This window comes from Mastomys coucha, unplaced genomic scaffold, assembly GCF_008632895.1.
Source record: "Mastomys coucha isolate ucsf_1 unplaced genomic scaffold, UCSF_Mcou_1 pScaffold20, whole genome shotgun sequence".
Classification (NCBI taxonomy): Eukaryota; Metazoa; Chordata; class Mammalia; order Rodentia; family Muridae; genus Mastomys; species Mastomys coucha.
The window spans coordinates 13,993,138-14,015,067 of NW_022196903.1; the positions used below are offsets into that span (position 1 = coordinate 13,993,138).

At 40.2% G+C, this 21,930-nt stretch overlaps 1 protein-coding gene across 4 annotated transcripts in view; it reads right to left on the minus strand.

The window, feature by feature from the left end:
• The window catches only part of Cttnbp2 (cortactin binding protein 2), a 157,015-nt gene that overhangs the window by 42,653 nt on the left and 92,432 nt on the right, over positions 1-21,930 (minus strand). For all 4 annotated transcript variants that reach the window (XM_031381247.1, XM_031381245.1, XM_031381243.1 and 1 more), the window contains 7 exons: positions 21,125-21,328; positions 19,781-19,880; positions 17,671-17,821; positions 14,665-14,916; positions 8,168-8,285; positions 3,140-3,415; positions 1,145-1,240 (listed from right to left, as the gene is read on the minus strand). In XM_031381247.1, the coding sequence (XP_031237107.1) occupies positions 1,145-1,240; positions 3,140-3,415; positions 8,168-8,285; positions 14,665-14,916; positions 17,671-17,821; positions 19,781-19,880; positions 21,125-21,299 (1,168 nt within the window). In that variant the 5' untranslated portion in view covers positions 21,300-21,328. The remainder of the gene's footprint in view (positions 1-1,144; positions 1,241-3,139; positions 3,416-8,167; positions 8,286-14,664; positions 14,917-17,670; positions 17,822-19,780; positions 19,881-21,124; positions 21,329-21,930) is intronic.

The window sequence follows — 21,930 nt, forward strand, 5'->3', positions numbered from 1 at the left end:
CAGATGATCAAGACACCTTACACGCGACCATGAAAGAAACGGGATACTGTGGACTTAGAGGAGCTGACATTTGGCCAGGAAACATGAGTGACTTTGACACCTGATTACTAGCTTCTAAACAGCGAGTGCTCCTGGGGACATGAAAGCTCTACAATTGATCTTTGCTGCCCTCCTTGCCCCAAGAAGGTCCACTAACCTTTTTAGCAATTACAGCCAGGAACTCTAGAGTCCAGCTGTAACTCTGGAGCTGAACATGCAAGTTGTTGGGCTTGGTGCTTCACTGTTTGTTATCGAAAGTTAACACAGATAACCCAGTCTTTGGAAAGCTTTAGTCTTGCCTAATATTATTGTACAAGTCCAGGGTCTTCTTTTAGGTTCTGTCTCCACCTCAAGTTCTGACACTCAACACCCTTGTTGAAATGAAATAAGTTTTCCAGGGTTGACACTCAATTTAAAAAATTGCCATGAATATAGTTCAGACCTTAAATTTTTTAGTCAATACTTATTTTTTTTGAGAGTCTATTCTTAACTATGGGAGATACATGAAGAAGTCATCAGACTTTTATAATCAAGGGCTGAGAACCAGTAAATACACCATATATGAATAACTAGATATTACATAAGAAAATCAATCAGATACTCAGTTTTATATATAAATTAGAAGGAAGCAGGAAAAGAACTTACTGGACTGCTACGACCACTGAGTTATATTATACTTGCATTGTGTCATAAATAAAAACACAGTTGAAAATAGTAGACACTTTCTTAATGTTCATGTGTGCCATTATAATATAATCATATTAGACACACATCACGATTGAGAGTAACAACAGACATTTCTCTTTAAACCAGTCTGTCACTCCTAGCAACAGGCCAGCTTGCCTTTAGGTTGTTTCTAATGAGGGACATAATGAGAACAGCAGGAGTCTATGAACAAGGAGGATCTAACCAAGGATGACAGAACTCCAACTTCCAAGTCTTCCCTTAATATCTCAGAAAACACCTAATGACCTCATAGTAAGAGTCACCAAGTACTGGGAGAAGCAAGCAGACAGAACTTCGGTTTAGGGACTGGCCTGGTGGGAGCTGGTGGCAAGGTGCACACGCGTTAGGCAGTACACTAGTGTGGGAGACCACTCATCACCTGACAAGAGCACCATGGCCTGCTCCACCTTCTTCTTCTTCATGAAGTCCCATGGGGACTGGGAGAAGCTCTGACCAGTTGACCATGGTATACTTCCTAGTTGGAGAAAGGGAAACAGAAGGTCATGGAGAGCCAAGGTCAGGGAGAGCCCAAACGGTGCTTTCACAAAGGCCAACACATTCCCCTCTGTCAGGGGTTGAAGAGTTCAGAGCATCTGAGGCCACAGGGCATCCAAATGACAATGAACTCCCCGGGGACAGTTTCGTTCAAGGTAGAAGGGAAACTTGTTCATCCTAAAGACTTCTTTAAAACAGTAATTTATGGAGATATCTAAAGAACAAAAATATATCCAGATGTTTCCAAGGTCAAGTTCTCAAAATTTTATATCCTGAAACCACTGCCTACTGCAACATCAAGTCCTAGCACTTTGAAGAACACCTGATCCTTCACCATCTAGTCTCTGGGTCATTTTCTAGAGAAGGTTCCAGAATATTTTGATATTGTTTCAGGATCTCAGACCAACTATTTCAGGTTATCTATCTCAGCACAGCCCCAATACTTGAATGACCTCTCGCCTTCTGCATTTCAGCTGACCTGAAGTTCCTTTAATTGTGACTCAGAAAATTCACTTCCAAAGGCTAAAAATAACATCATTATAAACTGGCTATAGAGAGAGAAAACCCACACTAGAGACCAAGCCCTCTGACCACAAAACTCAATGACTTTTAGAACCAAATGTCTACTTGGTCATGCTTCAGCTCTGTGATAAGCATGAACCTGCAACCACCTGGGATCCATTGTTCACAGAAGCGCTTTCATTGGCTGTTGGGACGTTGTCACCAGTTTCCAGTTTGCATAACAGCAGGCACAGGGCCACTTCCTTCAGGACACCTCTGTCTGGTCTTCATCTATCAGACTTTAGCAGAGCCATGCTCTGCGCATTCCTGTGCTAGGCAGGCAAAATGTGTTCCTGAGAATTGCTCATGCCTCGTTTTCTTAATGTAATTTTAAAATTACATGATAGTTCCATAATAATATTTTGACTATTATCCAAAAGTTGTCATAAGGAAGTTATTCTAAAGCTAGTAGGAATATATTTTATAGCAAACTTGCTTCAAAAACCACCTTCTGTTATAAACTGATACATAAAAAGCCACGGTAAAGGTTGTCTTTTCTTCACTGTAACCAGTCTTCTTAAATGTGGTTCTGTTCGACTGCTGGACATGTACTCTTTCATCTTGGTAAGCCTGTGACTTGAGTCCTGATTGCTTTGCTCAATAGTCATGTACCTTTGGACAAGTCCTCTAGTAACCTATAGCTATACAATATGGCTTTGGTGTGTTTTCATTAAGTATCATGCACAGGCCTTGCAAAGATTGTTTTTAATAGATGTTAATTTGGATTTAAGAAAGAAAAAAAAAAAACAGCCAAGGAGAAGAAATATTTTGTGAGCTCTTACTGTGCTCACTGGAAAACAGATCTTGTCTTTTTAAGTTCTTTGTTACTTAGAAATAATCAGTTACCACTCTGACCTATCCCATGTGGGAGCCTTGAATGTAACTTCACTAAATAGTTTCTTTCAATTCTAGACCACACTGGACTCCTGTACTATCCTATTGTACTGTTAACACAGTCTAATACTCGGCAGAGCCTGAGAGCAAATCCAGAGCTAGATTCAGAAGGTATATGTAAGCAAGCATCTATAGTGTGGTTAGTGTCTTGCATTTATCTGGAGTACAAGTGTAATAATAAAGCCCCATCAAAGGCTTTCAAGCTATTTCCTCTCTAACATTACCTGAGGCATAAAAGTATGTTTATAGCAACAAGGCGACATTATATAATGGCTTCATTGTGAAGGCTCAAGGTTTTCAGTACTGGCAGCTGCCACAAACAAACCTAGAATGTGTTTCATCAGTGAACTATCAGGTGATGAAGCTCAGAGACACAAATAAACTCAGGCGTTTAACATTCGCTTCACTTCAAGGCCGCTTATACCTAGCATGATGGATCGTACACTGCTGATGCCAAGACCGATGCAGCAGTCTGTAGTGTTATTAAATGTCCCATCTTCCAGACTCCACCATCCATCAGAAGAGATGGCTTGGAAGTGATTTGTCAGAGCCTGACTCACTGCTTTGGAAAAATCTTCCCATGATGTCTGTTTGCGGATATTTAAAGTGCATATTGTATGTTCACATTCAAAGTCGTCAGAACCGTCGTGGCTTGGTTGAATTTCACCCACGGAAATCCTTAAGGGAATTTTAAGAGCATCTGTTAGAAGAACAAAGGGATGGAAGTTTAGAAACAGCCTTGATAAGGAAATAAAAGCAAAGCTATTAAATAGAATAAGCAGTTATGAGGACTTTAAAGATAAATCAAAAGACAGCTATCTTATTCAATATTAAGCTGAGCCTTCTTGTACTGCAGCAAATACTGGTTTCCCAGTCTCCTCATGGTTTCTTTGGGAACATGTAAAGTGAGCCATTTATCGTTTATCTTGTATCTCAGCCTTTCTACTTCACTGACTCTTCCCTGCAGCAAGATTCTCAGACTGTTAAAAAAGGAGGAGGAGGAAGAGGAGGAAGAGCAAGAGGAGGAGGAAGAGGAGGAGGAAGAAGAAGAGGAGGAGGAAGAAGAGGAGGAGGAGGAAGAGGAGACGTTGGAAAAGTACGGAAAACCAGGAATCCTCTTTTTATCTAGAGTTCTCTATGTAGTCCTTATCTTTACATATAATGTCATGAGCAAGTAGGCCTCGAAGAATCCCCTGAGAGTCAAGACAGATTTGAGTCTGAGCCCCAGAAGCAGCCTTCTCCTTGCTCTATGAACTTGGTAAATGTCTCTAGTCTTGCTGTCCCTCAGTAAAAGGCAGAAAATATACAGAGAATTGTCATGGAGAGGAAGTTATTATTTTTTTGTTTGTAAGGGATGTAACGAATTCAACTTAGAATTACACGATAAATACCAGTGAGTATTTGCTAAGTGTTCAGTACTGGGAACTTCTGACTCCTGCAGCTTAGTGAAATAGATAGATAGATAGATAGATAGATAGATAGATAGATAGATAGATAGATAGATGATAGATAGATAGATAGATGATAGATAGATAGATGATAGATAGATAGATAGATAGATAGATGATAGATGATAGATAGATGATAGATAGACTTCCTGAGATACTCCTCTACTGCTCAGCTCTACCCTTCTCCGCAACAGCAGAAGCTTCAAATGAAATTTCCACTGCTTGAACTTGGCATACACACACTTTGTTATATGAGCTCAATTATGTTTACTAATAATCACTTGTGTTTGTTCTGAAATCTTCTATGTCTCATGATCTTATCACTATAATTAATAAGTTGTAATATTCAATATACTGTTGAATATAAATTCTTCTATGATAAAAACAAAGTTAAAACTTTAGAGAAATATTCAATGAAATTGCTCAAAAGTGTTTCTCTAATGAGATATAAATAAAACAATAATATAAAATTGTAAAAATGTAACAGTGTCTATACAGACACTGCCTTGAGCTTACTTCCCAAGTATGTTCAGATACTCAAGAACTAAAGTCTTAGAGGACACAACAAAGCTAGATTTTGTTTTACCAAGAATCCACAAAATTCAATGAGTGGAAGCTAACTGAAGGCTTTCTCACATTGTAAGAGAATTATGTAGTATGCTTTAGTACTAAAATAAAATGCTTTCAGTGGATGACTGCCACACACACTTGCGTGATGGCGGTATTTGAGGTGAAAACTTCAAGGAAAGTCAGTCTCCTGCCACCGCATTGACGCCTGGCACCCCAAACTCAGAGGTGGCCCAGATATGTCTTCGTACTTGTGTGCTAGGAACTCACCAAGATATCATTTCTCCACAGCTAACAAAAGAAAATTCGGACTTTGCTTTCTGACCTTCATCAATGTTCCAACTTCCTAGTCAAACCCTGGCTTGGAATGTTTAGCCTCAGCATTGGGGGAAGGGCATTAAAGCTTACAGAATGAGAGAACTATCCCAGGGCAAGATCAGGTGAAATCCTCATTCTTAGTTAACATAGGCAGGCCATATTAGATTTGCAGCTGAATCACTCCTAGGAACTAGCTTAGCAGGTGTTTCCTGGGGCTAGCCCCCACTGGCCCAGAAAAGCAACGTAGTTGAAAAGCTTACCTGGGCCCACCCAGTCTGTAACCATAGCAACGAGCTGAAGAGGAGCTGTTATCTGCTTTTTAGAAGCCAGGTGATTCTGGTCAGAGCTAAGCTTTCTTTCAGATTGTAATCCTTGTTTAGTTCCTGCTAAATTACCATGTATTTACTTTGCTGCCTGACTCATTGTGTTCCTAACATAGAACAATGTACCTGCACTTTGTTTTGACCATTGTACCATCTGACTTTTTCAAACCTTTCTGTATGGACTATTTAAACCTGACTCCATATTTGAAAAATACACTCAGATTTTACACCACTCGTGTGTAGTCTGTTTGTCAAAGCCGAATCCTGTGCCCACCTGGCCAGAATCCCTTGTCCCGCAGAACAGGGACCCCGCAAGAAACCCCAGTCCGCGGCAGATGACCTAAGGACCATGCCTAATGATCAGTACTAACTAGATTCAGTGTGTTATTTAAAAATAAAAAATGAAGTTGGGAGTGGGCCATGAGGGAAGTTACCCAGGATGAGTTGGGAGTGGTGATGAATATGATCAAAATAAATTGTAGGCATGTATGAAATTCTCAAGCAGCAAATTAAAAATATATAAAAACAAGGCAAATTTTAATATAATTGAAATATAAAACTAAATATATAATTTCCCCTTTTGAAAATGTTCTTTTCTGCTAACTTACCATTATTTTATTTTCCAGTTGACAATTGTGTATCATACCCCCAGCATCTAACGTACATGTCCTCTGCTTTGACAGAGGACACTGGGCCCTCCACATCTCTACTCTTTAATATTCTTAATATGCTTCCTCAGCAGGCCCCTGGGCTTTATCAAGACTTGTTAATGATGGCCTATTTCAGAATTGTCTTCTGTCTTTAGTGCCATTCCCCCACAGACTTGTCCTCATCTCAGCTCTGTAACTGTAACTAACTCTAACAGACTGCTGACTGTCAAACTCACATGTACAGTTCATCTTTTCCCTTAGAGTTCCTGCTGACTTGACACAGATATCTCAAATCCACACACCCAAACAACTCCTGACTTTTGTTAGCCATGTCAGCATAAGCCCTGAATGGGAATGGCAACTCGTAGAACCCCTCGGAATGACCCATGATGTCCCTCTTTTCGACTCTACATTTGTCAATCCTGGATTTCTGCTGACTCTTCATTCTGTATCTTTGGAACCCAAGGTCTTCTCATGGCCCCTTCTGCTGTTAACCCTAGGTGATACACACCATTTTCACCTTTCAACTGGAAGATATATATTTTAACAGATGTTCCTAAATTTAGACATGACTTTGTACAAACTGGTCTCAATAATGAAGCTGGTGAAAGCTAAAATTTTCATTAGATATGTTATCCTTAAGCTGTAATAAGTCCTTATAATGAGGGAGTAGTTTCACTTCTGTTGCTGAGACAAATACCTTAACAAAAAGCAATGCGGGAGAGGAAAGGCTTTTCTCCTTTCCAGTTCTATGTTATAATCTTTCATTTCAGAAATTCATATTCACAATCAAGAACAAAAAGAAATGTATGGATCTTTTCACATATTGTTCTGGGACCTTCGGCCTAGGGAATAATGCTGCCGACAATGGCCTGGGCCATCTTGTATCAATTAACACCCAAGACAATCCCCCACAGGCATGCATATGGGCCAATTTGATCTAGATAAAAAGTCTAGATTTTCATGTAGACTTTCTTCCTAAATTTGCTAGTTACAATAACAACCAAACAAGCCATGCAAGTTATTAAAATGGGGCTGGGAGAGGGGTTAGTGGGTCAGGAAGTGGATCTGGGATACACATCTAACGTTGTTTTAGTGGTTCACACCTATTATCACAGTTCTCTGGAAATTGAGGCAGGAAGATCATGAGTTTGAAGGCAATATGGCATACAAGCTTAGTTTCAGGTATGGGAATGTTACAAAGAGGCTCTGTTAGGAAGGAAAAGGGAAGAAAGAAAAGAAGGAATGGAGGGAGGAAGGGAGGAAATGAAGAAGGAGAAAGGGGAAGCAAGAGAGGCAAGAGAAGGAAGAAGGGAAAAGAAAGATCCATTTCTGAGTGTATAACTGGTGGTTAAAACATTGTTTTAGATGTTAAAACTGTTTATCCTAAAAATAATAATTACTAAAATACCTGTTTTAACAGCTAGATTGAGAGACAGTTGATATGTTATAATATTTTCTATGGTCTGGCATTACATACTCATAATCCTACAGGGGAACTTTTCATAAAATTAACAGAGAAGCATGTACCTAGAGAGCCAGAGGGGACCCAGGAGATCATAAATTATCAGCAAAACTGGTAGTAACCAAGTGCTGGAGGCAACCCTTTTGACAGGCTCTTCAGATCAGCTACTGCAGAGTACACAGCTGGGATTTCTAACCTGGAATTCTAGTATCTCCAAAGAATTGGGGGTGGGGGTAATCGTTTAGATTGTTCTCTCAGGTTAGTCAGTAAATCTAAGAAAGAGCTGGCGCTATTTGTATGACAAACACCAGCATAGTAATTTTTCCCTTGAGGGAAAAAGGTAATGACATCCTCAAAAAGTGTTTTTGCAATAACTAAGGCTCAGAAGAATTTAAGAGGGTGAGTCCACTAGAGCAGGACTGGAATCTTTCCCAGTGCTCCAGAGCCCCAGTGGTATGGCAGAGCAGACAGGACGGAGCACTACCCAGTGCTCCAGAGCCCCAGTGGTATGGCGGAGCAGACAGGACCCCAGTGGTATGGCGGAGCAGACAGGACCCCAGTGGTATGGCGGAGCAGACAGGACCCCAGTGGTATGGCGGAGCAGACAGGACCCCAGTGGTATGGCGGAGCAGACAGGACCCCAGTGGTATGGCAGAGCAGACAGGACGGAGCACTACTCACTCAGATTCTCCAGCAAATGCTTGCAGTCATCAGTGGCAACATCATGCACAGTCCGATTGCACTTGTCTCTCCTTTCCGGCTCTAGCCCTCCATGCCTACATAAGATTTCTAGGCAGTTCTGTAAAGACAAAAGTACTATTATTATATCCATGTCCAAATCAACCATCTTGAGTGCAAAACCCAAGGGAGAAACCCACTTGCCTTTTAAGAATTCACAGCCACACATCCCTGTAGTACCTGTACTTTGGAGGTAAAAGCAGAGAGCTGTCTGGGATACTGACACACACAGACACACACAGACACACACACACACACACACACACACACACACACACACACAGACACACACACGAGTTAGATTCTCAAGACTCACAGGATGGAAGAAGAGAACCTACTCCCAAAAGCTGTCCACTGACCCTAACATGGGGTCAGTGGTATGTGTACACACACACACACACACACACACACACACACACACACACACACCACAATGTGTTACAAAACAAAGCAAAATTTACAGCTAGAAATCTTACTTCAATTCCAGCAACTCACATACATTCTCAAATGTATCTAAAAAATATCTAGACATGTAAAGCAAAGAATACTTCATTTGCAGATGCTGAGGGGTGGAATCTAGGGCCTTGATCTTACTGGATAGCTCTAGCCCAAGGAGTGCTTCATTTCAATTTGTTGTTGTAAATGACTTTGCCAGGCAGTGGTGAAGCATGCCTTTGATCCCAGCACTTGGGATTCAGAGGCAGGCAGATTTCTGAGTTCGAGGGCAGCCTGGTCTACAGAGTGAGTTCCAGGACAGCCAGGTCTATACAGAGAAACCCTGTCTTGAAACAAAACAAAACAAAACAAAAAAATAGATTTCTATTTATCTTAAATGACATATGGTTCTCTAGATTTGGTGTCTTCTAGATATTTTGTCCGGCTTTCCCCTCTTCAAGATTGTTATACAATTCCATGCAATAAGGAAAAACTTCAGTGATTTCTACTTATCTTTGCAGTCAAGACCTAAGTGGGAAGAATACAAATCTTGGGTACCATACAAACTTTTGTGCACCTCTGTTCTACCTCATCCATGTCATGTGAAAACAGAAGTGGTTGCTACAAGGTAAGAGAAAATTTTGATACTCCTAAGGATAAAAGCCCGACAAAGCCCCAGACAATCCTATCACAGTGAAAGAATACATTAAAGCTGGCAACAGGAGAGCCATAGTCTGTCCAGAGGATTGACTGAAAATGACTGTAAAGGTTCTGGAAAGAAAACTCTACAGGAAAGGTGCAGAAGGCAGACATGAGTAAGTAAGTTTGGGACTAGTTACTACAGAAAACAGTTGAAGCTAAAATCCAGATGAGCTTGTTAAAAACAAAACAAACAAAAATCAGGAGAAGGCCCACCAGAACAGTGAATAGAGAATTGTTAGAGTAGCCAGAGGAGAAAGGAGCATGGGACAGTATTAGAAGCCCTGGGAAAGGGGTTGTATTATATACTAATAATATTAAACAAGGCTGAGGAACCACAGAAGAGGAGGAGGGATAGGTAGTCACCGACTTGGTGACAGATAAGTTAGAAATTTGACCCACCAATAACAAGACAGTCACACAATCTCCCAACAGAAAATACTCTGGGAAACTGGCCATGGTGGCTCATGTATGTAACCCCGGAATATGAGAGACTAGGACTTCAGACTGCTGTTGAGTTAGTTGATGGCTAGTCTGGGCTACACAGGCAATTCTAGACCACAGTTCTGGCTACACAGGTAATACTAGACCACAGTTCTGGCAACACAGGCAGGTCTATTGTAGAGACCTCTATATCTCAAACAAACCAACAAAGAAAACGAAAGGCATAAAAAGTGAAAAAGACAGATAAATAGACAAATGCATAAAGAAGATTTGTCTGGGAACATAAGCTTTTATCAGTGACAGAGGAGTTCAGCCCCAATCTTCTCAGTTCTTTGGCAGGACCTTGACTTCTCAAAGTTCTCACAACAAAAGAGAGAGTTTCGTTCAGAAGTTCTCTGATCTGCTTCCAGGAAACAAAGAAGGGCTTATCCCTGGTTCAACCTTCTCTCTAGCAGCTGTTGTTAGACAGTAATGGCTTTCTAAGCAAACCACAGGAAAACCAACCAGGACTGCAAAGAAGCAAACACTGATGTAGGAACTGAATTCTCCACAAGCCGTTTTTAAGAAATTAATTCTACCATTTTCCAACACTTCATTTCTTCATGTAGAATGCACAGGGAGGGGTCAGAATGAGTGACATCTGTTGCTTCAGGCTCTAAAATACCACAATTCTCCTTTAAAATGTGAGCAGTTTCATGATGACATTTTCATACATGCTTTTTTTGTTGATCTTCAGTCCTCTCCCCATTTTTTTTCCTTTTAAGCCTTCTCTATTTCTGAAGTCCCCCTCTCCCCTCTCATTCTAGCTTGCTTTTCTGTTAATGATAAAACACCATGGCCAAAAACAACTGGTGGAAGAAAGGGTTAATTTCAGCTAGCAAGTGATATCCCATTATGAAAGGAAATCAGGGAAGGAACTCCAGACAGGGACTTGGAAGCAGGAACTGAAGCAGAGGTCATAGAGGAAAGCGATTGACTGCCTTGTTCTTCATGGCTTGAACCATGTGCTTTCTTTATAAAATCCAAGACCAAGGGGTTGGAGGTAAGGAATAGGTCACTACCCACAGTGGGTGGGCCCTCCTATATCAAGATAATGCCCTACACATATCCCATAGGCTCACAGGCCAATCAGATGGAAGTAATTTCTCAATCAAGGTTCCCTCTTCTTAGGTGACTCTAATTTCCATCAAATTGATAAAACTAACCTATATTCTCATCTGGCATTTCCCCTTGGTGTTTGCTTCCCTGCTGGATTTACTCTAGCGACTCCCAGACTTCACTGTCTCCTGTTTTTAAAAGCTCATGACATTTTCAGGTTCAGCTGTGGCTTTTGCAGGAACAAGTCCTAAATGAGCATCCACACATTTTTTTTCCAGTTGAACAGCCTCTACTCACACTCTCATGCAAATAACAATAAAATTCTAGGATCTGAATAAGAGAGAGAATGCACCGTGCATGTTTGTTTCTGAGTCTGAGTTTCTTAAGCAACATCTCCAGGTTTATACAGACTAGATATGTGGCCTACTGAGATCCTTTTCAAGGACCTATTGTGGTTAGACTAGAGTGATTTACTACATACTGATAGTTATGATTTATTGTTTCTGAAAAATGGCCTTAGCAAATTATTATAAATGGATAATCTGGGAAAGCTATCTTGGCCAGAATGGAAACATTGTTTTAGACAAGTGATGCAGATATATTTTACAACGCTTTTGACTAGAAAGGAAGGATGTAGAGTGAAAGAGACTAATGAAATCAGGAAATCTGGGCTTCATTCCCAACCGCTATCTATTAAACCCTCTCGGGCTTAGACGTCCTAATCATAAAATAAAGAGGTCAAAATGGAAGATTAAATGCCCGCTCCAGAGAGCTAAGAGAATTTACTATCTAAACAGCTTAGCAGACTGTGTTGTCAATCATTCCTTAAAATCTCACATCAAAACATTGATCTTATGCTTTTAAAAATAAGAGGATGCAGAGGAGTCCTATTCTGAGAGAAAGAGGTCATATTCCCATTACTCAATAGTAAAGGAGCATGCATGGCTGGCTGTCAGGGCTTGAGGGATCAATGCAAATACCATCGTTACCAATGTTGATGATCAAAACCCTGGGACTAAGAACACTTCATACTGAAGAGTCTGCAGCATCAGCATCCTTCACTGAAGGCTAGCTCCCTGTGGAGGGTGAGGGGAAGAGGAGGTTCCTTTCACCTAGCAGATGAAGTTGGGCAGGCAAACACCTGAGGCCAGAGAACTCTGATTTCCTCTTGTTTTGTTCCTAAGGGTGAGTGTATTCATAACCCACTCCTATTCATATCTCACAGAGATTTATTTTTTACTTATTTATTTATGTAATGGTTTTGGAGATGGTTCTGATGTGAGCAACAGTCTACCTCGCCACCAAGATTGCCAGTCTCTGAGCAATTGCATGTTCAAGCTTCAATGGCTTACATGTTCCATTTTTGTCTCCTAAAATATTTTACACTGTACACTATTAAAATTCCATTAAAATGCTACCTACAGATCAGTTCTTAGAATTTTCCTTCCCTTTGAGTTAAAGAGTCACCGGAAGGGGAATGTAATCCAACAAGCCCTGAATAAATCGTGCTTTACTTTTCTCTCTCTTTTTAAAACTTGAACTGTGAAGTACACAGTGTCTGCTATAGACCTAACAGCTCCAAACAAGTATTTACATCTGGAAAGAATGAGTCTTGTGCTTAGTTCAAGGATAACTCAAACCACCAGCTATCTCACCAATCAATGCTTTTTCTTTGCTCTTCCTGCAGAATAGTGTGGGGCAGTGGTCTGTTCAGGCATCCTGGGCCCAGCCTAATATAAGTCTGGAACCCTGATGGCCCAGTGGGCAATAATTCTGCCTGCAAGGGACAGATGGTGTTCAGCCATGACTCCTGGGGCCCTGGCTCCTGATTCAGTCACAACCTCTCACAGCTCTATCCCTGCAGGAGATGTGTATTCTGTCACGTAGACAATGCCCCAAGGTCCCAGCATTCTAGCTAGACCCTAAGCCCAGTCATCTGACCACAGCCAGGGATGCCCCTCCCCACAAACAGACAGCCCGACCTCAAAATATAAGGGGTGGTTTGCCCCCTCCTCTCTCTCTTGCTCTTTGTCCTCTCTCTTGTCTTCTTCCTCTCTTGCTCTTGCTCTCTTGCTTCCTCTCTTGCTTTCTTCCTTTCCTTTCTCCCTCTCTCCACGTGGTCATGACCAGCTTCTTTTCTCTATCCTATAATAAAATATCTCACAACTACATATTGTCTCCTTTTAACTAATGAGTCGCACAGCCTCAGGCATTGGCAGCAGAGAGACCCAGGCCAACAAAATAGTATGTTTCCATTCAGCTCTACTTCTTTCCCATGTCTATTCTGGGTTCTATCCCTAGTCATTTATTTATTGTTGTGTATGTGTGTCTATGCATGTGTATGTGGGGGGGGTGCATATGTGAGCACGCATGTTTGCCTGTGTATGTGTGCATGTGAGGGCCAGAAACTGATTTGGGGGTATCTTCTTCTGTTGCTCTCCACCCTGTGTTTTGAGGCAGAATCATACCTTGAGCTGGACACTTGTTTCAGCTAGACTGACCGACCAGCAAGCCCCACCCCTCACTCCTAGGATTTCCCTGTGTCCACACCCTCAGTACTGGAGTTGCCAGAGCCTGCTGTCATGCTCAGTTCTTATGTGGGTGCTATTTATCAAAGCTCAGTTCCTGGTGCTCGTGCAGAAAGCACCTTGCTCACTAACCCATCTTCAGTCTTAGCCTTGACCAATTCTGTCTATAACTCTCCTTATTACCCTTGTTTCCCACAAGTTGCCACCACTTAGTCTGTTCCTCTCCGCTCTCTACGTGTTCCAAATCCCAAGTGGTCTACATATTATTCTTAAATAATTTAAACTGGAGAACCATTTAATTTTATTTTTCTAAAACCTCCCACTGGCTGTGTATTCACTGGGAATTTTGTGTCAAGCTCCTTATTTAGTGTTACTGAAGACCCCCTAAACCAACAGTGACCTCCTAGCATTATTTTATTCCTATTTTCCTTAGCTCACTTGGGGCTGCTAGCCACCTCCTCCATACTTTTGTGTCTCTATTCTTACTTTTCCTTTACTTGGATTGTTCTGTCCAGTAGTCTACAAATGGTATAAATACTACTTAGGATCCCAAATAATTTCTATCTCATTGCGCATAAACCATTCCCAACATGAATCTCACTAAAGCCCTGTTCTTTAAAACACATAATCTCTGGTTTTCCACATCACAGATTGAGGTGTTGATATGATGCCTGTCCATCACTTTGTGCTTGAGTTTGTCTCCTTATCCACCACTTCTTGTAGCTTGAGTACTTACCGCTGGTCTAAGAGGTAAGAACACATTTCTCTGTAGACATTACCATGCTTAGCTAATGTCTTAGCCATCAGGAACATCCTAATAGCTTATTGGTATTACTGGTCTACTGTTCCTAAAAGAAAGAGCATAGAAAATAGCCTACAATCTGATCCTCCCTCTCTGCAACTAGTATGGACTAATTACATTAATATTCACCTTTCCTTCCTAACGCAGATGAAATAAAATATTTGAATTTACTCTTGTATGCCTTCTACGTAAAAGATTTAAAGAATAAAATAAATAAAAGATTTCTAAAAAGGAAAGTTTTCTTATGTCCTTGACTGTAATTATCTTCTAGGGAGAAATGAGTATCAGTTTGTACCAGCAGCTCATGGTCTTTTGCAAAGGCATTATTAATCCATTCCTATGTACTCAGTCTAAACACACCAGATCAATTACAAATGACTATGCCACTCATCAATTCCCAGCTGGGCGAAGGGGCCAGCTGCTACCCGACGCACCTTGAAGCCTTTGGAGGCAGCAATGTGGGCAGCAGTCCAGCCTTCTTTGTCAGCATGGTTAACTAGGTCTGCAGGAACCACAGGTGTAGATGGACCTGTGGGACTCTCTCCTCCGTTCAAGGCGAACAAGCCTGACTTGGGCTCTTCTGCACTCAAAGAGTTTCCATGGTCTGGCACTCTATGGTACATCAGGAGCTTGAGGCTGTCCACATTACCAGTGTCCACAGCTGCGTGAATTGGTGTCCAGCCATCCTGAAAATACATTGACAGGCGGGGAAGGTTGAGAATAACATTAATGATGAGAACTGTGTTATTTTAAGTCCACCTCTAAACTCTCTTGGTCATGAACCACTGCATCAAGCAATGGAGGCAGTCTACTCCTGAATATTCTTGATGAACTTAAGTTCTCTGACTTTTATTGGTGACACTCATTCCTACAACTGTGATTCACATTTGATGATAAATAATCATTTTCCTCTAACAGTTACCTTCTGCAGTGAATAGGTCCTGCCTAGTCTCCTGAGAATTAATGCTTGTCCAACCAGAATTTCAATTTAGTATTTAAAAAATGGAGTGAACTTTATCCTAATGAGATTTTAAAATTATATGCAATAATAATGGTATTAATTAATTAGTGATGCACTAGAAAACATGGCAGCAAACCAGTTTTACTAACTGGAATGACCTGAACGTTTTAATACCAATGATCCCAGAGGAGAAGATTCTAGGTGCAAAGGAAAAGGTAGCAACACAGAGAAGCAAAGCCCAGTAGGCTCACTGCATATCTATGAGCCTCCGCTTAGGAACTGCTGTGCACAGAGGGATTCCAATCAGGACTCACTTAGAAAACGGTTCAACTGAAATTACGGAGACCATTTCCCAGAATGAATTGCTCTGCCCCACCCTCTTGTCCACTTAGCTGATGTCTTGAGTCATCCTAAGTTCAGGGCAGTGGTCCTCAGTTCTGCAACCTCAGTACCCTCTGAGACTTAGTTAAAACTGCAGATTCCCCAAGCCTCTCTCCAGATAAAGGGAACCTGACCCTCTGATGGAGAAGGCCCACCAGCCTATCGGTCATGCCCAGCAAGGGAAAGGGATGCATTTAAATTTGACAAGCATGGTTCTGGGGAAAAATGCCTGCTCCCCTCAGTCTCTCATTCTGACACACAGGTGGGTCTGCCTACAACATAGGAACGCTTATTTGTCTTTAAAGATTTTTATCAAATAATTGATTTGTGTTGGGGCTTTGTTTTTCTGCCTTTATATTGTAGAGTTTTAAGATCATGTTCATATAGAATTCCATATTGTCATACTAAATATATTTCAGTGAGCTTTAAAACTTTTTGGTTTTGATTATGTGTTTTGAGAAAGGGTGTCACTATGCATCCCTTGATAGCCAAGAACTTGATACTGTTTTTTACCTCCCAAGCACTGGAATTACAGACATATAGCACCACTGCACTGTTTTTTTAAAGTGATGATGTAAAGGCTAAGAAAATTAGCCAATAAGTAGGAACCATCTCAATGTGTACTAAGTACTGTGAGCTTTTCCTAAGCTGACCCTTGAGGACTTTTTCTCTCCTTCTGGATTTCGTGTCAGTAAAATTCAGTTGACCAAGACGAGACCACGCAGGCAGTTAACTAGAGCAGGGTCTGATCTGCCTTGCAGTCAGCTACAGCAGGCCCCTGCTTTCTTTTGCAGGGTGATGACCCTGACTCAGGCTACAGAGAAGAAGTGCTGTAATTTACAAATTCCAAACAATCTTTCTAGGAAATAACAAGACAAGACAAAAACCCTTCAACATTCCACTTTTCCTTGCTACCCAAACATTAAAAGGCGTAAGACTTAATTATCCCCCTGAGGTCACTTATCAATTATACAGTGTGTTTTTGTATTGTCTAAACAATCTGTTCAGCCCAACAAAGCTAGCTTCAGGGCACTTATCTGTGTTCTCAGCAGGATGAGGTTTAACCTTCCATGTTGAAGTACTTATTCAGTTTGATGACGTAAAATTCATTTATCTTCTAGGTATAAGATAGGATTTTGTAGTGAATATATCCAAACACCAAATATTCCTTGGATAAAATATATAAAATAATGAAATGTGAAGCTAAACTACTCTTTTCAGATTTTCTTTTTAAAAGGAGGACCTGGGGAGATGGTCAGATCCTCTAGGGGAACAAGGCATGTAAGTGGTATAGACATGCCTACAAACAAAACACCCATACATGTACAATGAGAACTTTAATTTAATTAAAGAACTAAAATTTAATAAAAACTTGAAATTGAATAAAAATAATGCTGGGGATTTGTTTCATTTTTAAGCTCTAACAATAATTTGCAAGGGAAAATACTCATACCTTGTTACCTTTGCTAATATTGATACTTAATGACTGGTTCTTGTCACAGAAATTAGGTAATAGCATCAAAGAATAGTATTTGTTCAATGAATAAAAACTTACACATTCATTGTCTTCTCTAATTTTGAAATACTAAGAGTACCAAAATCCCCTTTTTTATGTTTAGCCTCAGATTTAAATGGCTCATGAGGAAAATGGATTAGATTTTTAATTATCAAGATGACTCAAACAGAAGTCACTTATAGCAGGATCCCGAAAACAAAAGCCCAAGTAAAGAGTGGATTTCCATGCACAGTTGACCTTCAGCATTTGTGGGAGGCAAGTTTCAAAGCTACATCGTGCCTTCTTCACCCTGGCCTCTGAATTTCTAAAGATCCACACATCCCTCATACAGAACACTGTAGCGTTGTGCCTAACATCCTTCCACACAGTTAAGTCCTGTCCATCCTACTTACAATGTTGTCTACAGTGCAAATGCTATGCAGCCATTAGTTATACTTCCTTCTATAGGGAATAATGACAAAGAAAAGAGTCTGCACCTGTCATATAGATGCATCTATATTTGATATTCACAAGTTATATGCCTAGTTTTCAGATACAATACAAATAACATGTCGGGGAGCACTCTCCCAAATGGGTACTTACTCTGGTTTTTATACTTCGGTCAGTGCCAGCTTCCAGCAGGAGTTTGATACATTCCTTATTTCCATTTTTACAGGCCAGGTACAGAGGTGTCTGTCCTCCAGCAGCAGAGTGATTAATGTTGGCATTGTATGCAGTTAGTAATTCTATACATCTGTACATAGAATTGCGATTGGTTAAGTGTTCTCTGATCAGATATTAAATCCAGACAACATGCGCAAGCAAGCATTCACACAGGCACATATCAATTATTTTATTCAGACCTTATGAATGTTATTGCATTGCTATCACTTTCATATGACTAAAAACTACACTCTAGTCCCAAAATTTATGAAAATATAAAATTGTCCCTTTATAAATGTTCCAACTTAGTTCAGGATCCTTCCTACCAAATTTGATAGGAATTGTCCTTGGAACAGGTTTGACTTGGTATAAGGTTCCTTAGTATACATATTATTTGTGATTCAAAATGGTTTTTGCCTTGACAAAAAAAAAAAAAAAAAAAAAAAAAAAAAAACATGAGGCTGCTGAATCATTCCATGATTTCTTTTTATTCACTCAAGAAAATGATTATAAATAGCATAGACAGCTGGGCACCATGCGCCTCCTCTATAAAAAGGAGCTGGGGGGGTAAGGGGTTGGGAGAAGGGCTGCCTTGGGAGAAAGATGGAGGACGCTGTCTCTTTGGGTGGGAACTGGCTTCTGAGGACACAGCTACACAGAAACACACTCAAGAGGAAAAGGAAGGAATGCCGAGACTGTGACTTCGTAACCAGTACAACACAGGTAGAATTTGAACAAACAGAAGGATTTGCCTTTGGGACTTTTAATTTCTTTCAGTATTTGGCTAACATATGCTTTGTTTTGTTTTGTTTTTAAAATGACATGCTGACATATTTGTGTCGCATGTTCTTTAAATTTACTGACTCCTGAATTTCGACAGGGTTCCTCCTTCCAAAGCTATCCATGCTTCTGTACTGTGACAGTGACAGCCTCCAAGCAAGGAGCTTAGAGATGGCCTGGTAACATGGAGATCATGGACAGGCCGAAACAAAGGCCAGCAGGAGAGATCTGTTCGGTGGGACACAGACTATAACCAGAAGGTAACAGCAAAAAAGGAGCTCCTGTGATTTCCAAAGTGGAAGCCAGACTGCTGAGATGCATGACAGACACACAAGAGCAATGACACTAGACATCGAAGGCTGCCTTTAGAATACTGTAGAACACACTTATAATTAACAGCGCTGATGTGAATTCTAAAAAGCCTTATTTTAAGAATTGTATAGTTCGAGCTGGGGAAGTAGCTCAGCTGTTGAAGGCTAAGGCTTATAACCAAAATGCCATGGATTCTGTAATTTGTTCAAGACTATTCCTCTCTGGACAGATGGATCTGAAAGGTGGCAAAGGTATATAGTCCCCACAACTGCCAGCTCAGCACAGACAGAACAGAAATTTGGCTATATTCTATTATTAAAATGTGACTTTTAGTTTTAAAAGGAAACCCCAGTATTTAATGACTTTGAAGCTCCTTTAGAGCTCGTTAAAGTTATCTGCATATTAATTAACAGGTTCCCTTTGTACATGAACTACTTTCAGTTTGCAAAAGCCTTCCTTTGATTTTTCTCTTAATTGTGAATGAAGAAACATGAGTATTTGGAACTATCAAATAACTAACCTTATCACAGAATAATAGGATTATAATAAATAATATAATTCTATGTTCTACTTTTAATGCTAGCATTAACAAAAGCCTTTATAGAAAAGAGAAAACAAACAAAGCTCTCTGCATTCCTTACTTTGTTCTCCAATGCTATGCTAATGTTGACTTTTTCCAGAAGCAAGTTCATCAATATATAGCTCACACTGTATACATCTATATATGGACTATATATAGATTTGACACATGCATACTTCCTTTAGATACAGCACTTAATTATTATTATGAAGAACAAATCTAAGGTCCTGCTTTGCATCTGAACACTCAAACATGTTTGGTGGATTTGTCAATGACTATTAATCACTCATTTACATACCTAGCAGGAGTGAAATCTGCGCCAAATATAAAAAAGGGGGTCACTTCCATAGGAAAAAAAGAATGAAGAGCATCACTTACTCAAAATGTCCCTGAGCAGCTGCGACGCACAAGGGTGTGAAGCCATTTTTATCAGCAGCGTCGACTCGGGCTTCTGCACTCAGCAGCAATCGCACACAGTCTACAGGATTTTAACAGGCCACTTTAGTGCAATGATGAGTCAAGTTCCCTATAAACTGCACAGAGACTCTAACAGCAAAGGCTGACCTGACAGTTCTGTCCTGTTGGGTGTGGCATGCCACAGACTTTCGCACAGAGAGCTATCTCCTTCCTCAGGACAGGCTACCTCCAAAGCCATGGGACATGGTTTTAAAAAATATTTTGAGAAGAGTTGTTGATGGGCAAAAAGAAATACCATATACCAGAAAAACACTTTGCTAGAATCTCAGATCCATTTACCAAATGGCACTTGTATAGTTCCATTCTTACCACATGATTAATGCTAATTTAATCATCAAAGCACTTCTATGTGGGCCATCCTACAATTTGGCTGCTTGAAGATCAAGGAAAGCCAACAGGAAGCCACCTGAGACACAACCATCACTCACAGAGAAGTATCATAAATAATACTGCATGATCTAAATTTAACTTCTCTACAGTGAAGAAAATTCCCCTAGTGCTTCTGAATTCCAAAGTGCTTTCAAACTACTGAGTCCTCTTAGCTCTGGAGAGCACGGGGTCCATCTGAGGCAACCAGGAAGTTATCCACCGTGCACATACCCTGTTAACTTAGAACATGTAGTCAAGCCATCTCTTCTTCTGTTACCACATGTTTTAGTATATTTAACTACAAGATTTGCATTTTAAAGAGTAAAAAGAATTCTTAGTCTTCGCTGACATGTCATTTATAGTAAGTTTTCACTTCTCAGAAAAAGCAATCTAAATAACTATAAATTATTCCAAGGCCACTCTTTCTAGCTGGTAAAACCTCTCTGAGGCAGCTACTCCACACCGAAGCCTAACAGCATGCAAGATCTGCTTTTCCCATCACAGGTATTCCTACCAAAGAAATCAGGGCTACTCTGTCCTGACTAGAGTGACCTCAGATGGAGAGCACCATTCTAACATGTATTTAATAGTCCCTATATGGACAATACATTTTGTTGTGCATCTGTGAAAATTGATTTGCTACTGGCTCTACATTTTACAATAAGGAACCATATAATTAGGCCCTTAAATATTCATAAGGCTTTAAAACTCATGAAAAAAAAATTCCCCATTCTGTTCCTCCTTAAAAAGAAAAAAAATCGAAAACCAAGTGGACCTTTTGCTCACAGCCATGATTAAATCACCTTTGGCCTTTCATCCTTTTGCCACCTGTGTTAAGGTAAGGCATTGTTGTTTTGTTTTGTTTTGGCTTTTTACCTGTATGTCCATTCTTAGCAGCAGAATACAAGGCAGAATGGCCATCTTCACAGGAGTAATTTATGTCCAGTCCTTCTTCATTAAGCAGCATTGATAATAAAGTGACATTTCCCTGGGCAGCAGCTTGCTGAAGAAGGGTGGGCCTGCCAGCCAGGGGGGCAGGACCACCACTCATTAGCAAAGGGGTTAGGGAGGGTGACCAGCCTGTAGGTTAAAGTGACCCTAGTTAGTGAGCAGGAAGAAGAGATGGATACTGCCATCCCTTTTTGAATTACACACACAGAGACATGAACATGTATCCCTAGAAGACTACATGGTTTCTAATGTTATCAGTCTGTTAATATTTTCTTAGCACAAACCCATACTGTTACTGTTACCTTCAGACTTTCTATCTGGTGCTAATTGAATTAACCTTGATGGGGACATGTTATTTTTAGTTGTCAGTTTGGCACAAAAAAAAAAAGAGTTAAAGAAATAATTGGTTTTAGGAAACCAAGATGGCTATCACACTTCACAAACTTAAATTTCTAGTTAGAATTTAAAATCATTTTGAATCCTAAAATTAGGTAAAGGTTGCCTTAATTTTAATACGGATATGGCAATGGAAATAAAGTAGGTGTAAAATACCACTGTAGCTTCAAAGAGTCTCCTCAACAATGTTTCTAAGATAATTATTTTGTGTAAACCAGGAAATGGGTCTTATTCTACCAAGGAGTTTGTTCTATTCCTTGAATTTCCTTATCTGAGAAACAAATAATGGGTGTTAAAAGCTAACAGAAATACTATATATATATATATATATATAT